This window comes from Tupaia chinensis, unplaced genomic scaffold, assembly GCF_000334495.1.
Source record: "Tupaia chinensis unplaced genomic scaffold, TupChi_1.0 Scaffold000140_1, whole genome shotgun sequence".
NCBI classification, from domain to species: Eukaryota; Metazoa; Chordata; class Mammalia; order Scandentia; family Tupaiidae; genus Tupaia; species Tupaia belangeri.
Genome location: NW_006159610.1, coordinates 6,792,508 through 6,797,750, shown reverse-complemented (window position 1 = coordinate 6,797,750; position 5,243 = coordinate 6,792,508). Strand labels below are relative to the sequence as shown.

The window sequence follows — 5,243 nt, the reverse complement described above, 5'->3', positions numbered from 1 at the left end:
GGTAGTCGGGCTCGCGCTCGGGCCCCGGGATCTCGGCCTCGCGCCGCCTCACCGGTGACAGGCTAATGAACGCTACTCTGCGCGGCTCCGCCATCCCCACTGTTCTGGCCCTCTGCTTTCGCTCAAGCCGGCGCTCGCTTCGGCGCCGCGTCGCGTGCTTGTCCGCCCTTCCTTTTGCCTTCCGTCGCTTTTCTTCCCTCCACCACCCTCAGCCGTCTCCGCCGACGCCACAGTGAGTGCGGACCGTGCCCCCTTCCCCGCTACTATGTTCTGATGGGCTCCACCGCCATCGTCAGGGTCGCCGCAGCCGCCATGTTGGATCCCCCACATAAATAGAAGCAGGCCGCTGAGCGGGCGCATGCGCAGAGAGGAGACGCTCGCGTCCACCGTCGTGGCTGTTGCTCAGTTTTCCTCCCAACAGTCTGGAGTCCAGACAGGTCGGCGGAAGTGACGTACTGACAAGGCCTGTTTCCTTGGAAACGGAGACGCCGTCTGCGCCCTCCCTAGAAAGGAGGGGTCTGGGATTTCCCGAGGAGCTTCGTTTTCGCACCCGGAAACCCGAGGCGCGCTTGGGGCTCTTACAGGGCAAGCGCCGGGAAGGTGCCCGGGATCGGCCTGGCCATGGCGCCGGGTTCCGTGTCACTGAGGCTCCGGGTCTGTGTGCAAAGGAGTTGGGGCTGTCAGTTGATTAGTGAAGGCGGACACCAGGGAAGGTTAGGAGGTTTCCGTGCCTGTACGCGCAGTGCCTCCGCGCCCGAAGTATCGAGGGAAGAAAGGAAATGGCCAGCTCCAGCCAGGCTCACCCCACGGCTTCCCTGCCGACCGCGCAGCAGACTCCCACAGGCCTCCGCTCCCTAGACCGACTCCGGTTTCCCTCGGCCGGCCGCGGCGGGCACTGCGAGGGACGCGGGCTCCTAGAGTTCCACAGCGCTTTGCAGTTGGAAAGTTGAACAAGCAAATCCACAGTTCCAGGCGTGTCCGTAGGGCCTGAACTGTTGAAATCAAGAGAAAATCAAGGGGGCTTGGTGGCATTTTAGGGGAGATACTCTGAAAGCAGATGGCTAAGTGACTCATTCCAGGGTGGAGAAGCAACGCAGCTGGGGCGCACGAGCGATGATAGGCTTATTGGAATTAAAATTTAGAATGAGAATTACTGGCTATTTTAATCCATTCAATTGTAATTTGAGGGCTCGCCCTTCACATCCTGAAGGTAATCCGAGTCTTCTTTTAAATGCATTAACCGGATTAACTGTTGATATCAAGGACTCTGATTGAGTCAGTCTGGCGTCACAAACGAATTTGAGAGTGGGTTCAATATTTTGCTGTCCTGTGTCCCTACTTGTACAGAGGTGGTGATGGAATTGATTCCAAAGGCTCCTTCTACAATGTTCTCATTTTTCCTCAGCACCACGTTTTACCTCCATTATCTCTTTTCCCGTTGCTTCTCTTCTAATTCCAGATTCGGGTCTCATTTTCTGGATTGTTTTAGTGGCATTTAAGTGACCTTCCTGCCCTCAGTCTTTATTCCTGCCAGTCTTATTACTCTATCCTAGCCGCAATTTACCTGCAAAGTAAATTCTATATGTAAATTCATTATTTTCCACAAGGTAACTGGGAGAGCAAACTGGTGGTCTGTGGGTCAAATTATTCTACAGGTGTGTTACTTAGTCATCCACATTTGTCTTCTAAATTATAATGCACTGAGTGTTTGCCAGCTTCTGATCCACAACCCACAGAAAATAATCTATTTTACATTGTAACCCATTGTGCACACACTCATATATGCCTACACATGTACATATCTGAAATACGTGTTTCACAGTACTGTGTAGGATGAAGTCAAAACAACAATTTTTTTTTTTTCTTTTCAGGACTTTTGCTATAGGGGCTATGTACTTGTCAGAGAGACTGAGAGTTGGAAAGCGAGAAATCACCTGCTGCCGGGGGAGGAGGAATAGCCACACCACAATCTCTTCTCCATTCTTCTGGGATTTGGGGCATGCATTCACATGTGCCTGGTGTGATTTTCAAGCTGCCAGATTCAGGACTTGAACCGCAGTAGATCATGTGGGAGTCCAGCACTTCAACCACCATACCACCTGCTGGCCCCAACAGTTAATTTAATACAAAAATATGGGACCAGCTGGTGGTGTGGTGTTTAAGGCAGCTGGATCCCACACAGATGCCCACAGGCAGCTTGAAAGACACACCAGGCATGTGTGGCCATCTGCCTTTGGGTGCTTTCTCACTTTCTCTCTCACTATCTTCGTGACTCATGCAAGCGCACATGCCTTATAGCAAAAGAAAATAATAATAAAAATTATGTAGATAGATAGATGAAAATATTCAGTCTAATCATCAGCATTTCAAGAAAGTTGGGGGGCCAACAGGTGGCATGATGGTTAAGGTGCTGGACTCCCACATGGCTGACCACAGTTTGAGTCCCAGACCTGGTGGCTTGCTTTCTCTCTCTCTCTCTTTCTCTCTCGTCAAATTTAAAAAGCAATAACAAATAAAATTAAATAAATAATTCTTTTAAAAAAAGAAAGTGGGAGTAGTCAACTGTGTGGAACGATACCAAGGAGTATAGTAAGATAGGGATGATTCCTTGACTTGGCAAATGGACATTATTGGTGAGCTTGATGAGCTTTCTTTTTAAATTTTTGCTTCAGGCAAACAAGGTTGAATTACTCACTGTGGGAGGCTATGCACCAGCGAGTCTGCTGAGGCCATTTTTCATGAGTCTCTTACTATTGCCACCTTAGGCTCAGAGAGCAAACAATTACAAAGGCCACAATTGGCTCCCCTTCAAAAAAACCTCACCTTCAACACCACACTCTGATTGGCCATTTCACATAGCAAATCGGTGAGCTTAGAATCCCTCAGATTTGCATATCCGGGTACCTCATGATTGGTCCACAAAGCAACCAATCATAACCTACCTTTTGCTATCCTTCATTCAACCAATCACGGCCCACCAATGTGTATATAAGCACAATCTCTGGCCCATAATCGACAGAAGATCAGGAAGACCACGACTGAAGAGCCCGAAGAGTTGAAACACTGCGCAGTCTCCAGACGACCTGGGAGACCCTGAAGAGTTGTAACACTTCCCTGAAGAGTTGTAACACTACATCGTCTCCGGACGACCCTGAAGAGTTGTGACACCGCGTCGTCTCTGTGCTGCTCGCAGTAGACGACGCGACCCTTAAGAGCTGTGACACTGCGTCGTCTCTGTGCTGTACCGTGCTGCCCACAATAAACGGACGACACTGTCGTCTCCATGCTGTAACACTACGCCGCTTGTCCCAGCTCTCACTCCTTCACTCAGGAAACCTGTTCGGCTGTCCTCCTGGATCGGGACAACTCACATGCCAGTTTGTGGCACATTATTATTTGTCTGCTCGAGATCTCCTCAAATTCTCTCTCTCTGACATTCCTTTCTTTCCATTTCTCACTTTCTATGACAAAAATTCTAAATTTTTAGTTTGTATATGCCCTTGTGCATTATTTCACATGGATAGATTTTGAATCTGTCTATCTCGTTCTGTTTCTTTTTTTGCTCATTGCCGTATGTAAGATCTCTCCATGATGCTTTTATAACCTTAGAGTAGTAACAGCAGTAGCATGCTGTGCTTACTTACCTCCTCAGTGATGGACACCTACCTTGCCTCCAGCTACCCCACGACCACCATCACAGTGCAGCTATCCACACCCTCATTCATATGTCTTCTTTTTTTTTTTTAAGCTTTACTTATTTATTTATTTTAATTTGACCAGAAAGGAACAGAGAGAGAGAGAAAGAGAAAGTGAAAAAGCAAGCTGCCAGTTCTGGGACTCGAACCGCAGCTGGCCATGTAGGAGTCTAGTGCCCTTAACCACCACACCACCTGCCGGCCCTTTCATGAGTCCTTTGGATCTGTGTGAAAATATTTTTGGCATATTGACCCAAGAGAGAGCCACTGGGTCCTGGGGCATGCATCCACATTGTGGGACTACTTTCCAGGACAGCCGCTCCAGCACAGGAGGGTTACTGCATCACCTCTGCTGCTTTTTCTCAGTTGCCATTGATAAATCCAGCTTAATTTCTGCCTGTCATTATGATTTCAATTTGCATTTCTCTGGTGACAAAGGATGTTGAGCATCTCTTCACATGCCTGCTAGGCTTTTAAGTTTCCTTTCCTGTAAAAATTGCCTGTTTATGGGACCAGCAGATTGCATAATGGTTACATCACTGAGTTCCCACATGCCCAACCACAATTTGAGTCCCGGACCCGAAGGCTTGAATCACAAGCTGGGCAGAAGTGCATGCATGCACAAAATCCCGAGAGGAGAATGGACAAGGGAGTGTGGAGTGGCCGCCCTTGGGGGGTGATTTCTCACTTTCTGTCTCTCTGCTTGTGTCTCTGTCTCACACGTGCCCTATAGCAAAATTCTCCCTCTCTCAAAAAAATTGCATGTTGGGAACCAGCAGTTAGCGTAATGGCTATGTCACTAGACTCCCACGTAGTTGACGGCAGTTTGCGTCCTGGACCCGGTGGCTTAAAACCCACGCCGGAAACGTGTGCGTGCGTGCCCAAGGTCCTGAGAGGAGAATGGAGAAGGGATTGCGGCGTGGCCATCCCCTCTGGGGGGTGATTTCTCGCTTTCTGTCTCTCTGTCTCTCTCTGTCTCTGTCTGTCTGGCGAGCGCACGCGCCTTATAGTAAAAAACCTCTCAAAAAAAAAAATTGCATGTTGGGCCAGCGGGTGGTGTGGTGGTTGAGGCACTGGACACTCCCACGTGGCCAACCACGGTTGGAGTCCCGGACCTGGTGGCTTCCTTTCTCGTTTTCCTTCTCTCTTGTGTGTCTTTCTGGTCAAATTTAAATAAATAAATGAATAAATAAAATTAAATATTTTTTTAAATTGCAGGTTTATAGTCATTGTTCATTTTTCCATTATGTTCCTGTTCTGTTATATACAAGGATTTCAAATCAATAAGGAGAGCACGTATTATTCTCCATATAGTTTAAGACAACTAGGTCATCTAGCTAAGAATAAAATTGTGTCTCATCCCCTATAAAAAGAAACATTTCTAATGAATAAATTTTTTTTGAGAGGTTTTTGCTATAGGGCGCGTGCGCTCGCCAGACAGAGAGAGACAGACAGAAAGCGAGAAATCACTCCCCAGGGGGGATGGTCATGCCACAATCCCTTCTCCTCTGTTCTCCTCTCGGGATCTTGGGCACACACGCACACGTG

At 48.2% G+C, this 5,243-nt stretch overlaps 1 protein-coding gene and 1 pseudogene across 1 annotated transcript in view; both read right to left on the bottom strand.

Moving 5' to 3' along the window:
- UBN2 (ubinuclein 2) overlaps positions 1-1,116 on the bottom strand; it is a 77,437-nt gene extending 76,321 nt beyond the window's left edge. Inside the window, exon 1 of the mRNA XM_006145092.3 lies at positions 2-1,116. Coding sequence (XP_006145154.1) covers positions 2-94 — 93 coding nt within the window. The 5' untranslated portion in view covers positions 95-1,116. The remainder of the gene's footprint in view (position 1) is intronic.
- Positions 293-5,243, bottom strand: part of LOC102478093 (tubulin beta-7 chain-like) — an 11,572-nt pseudogene continuing 6,621 nt past the window's right edge.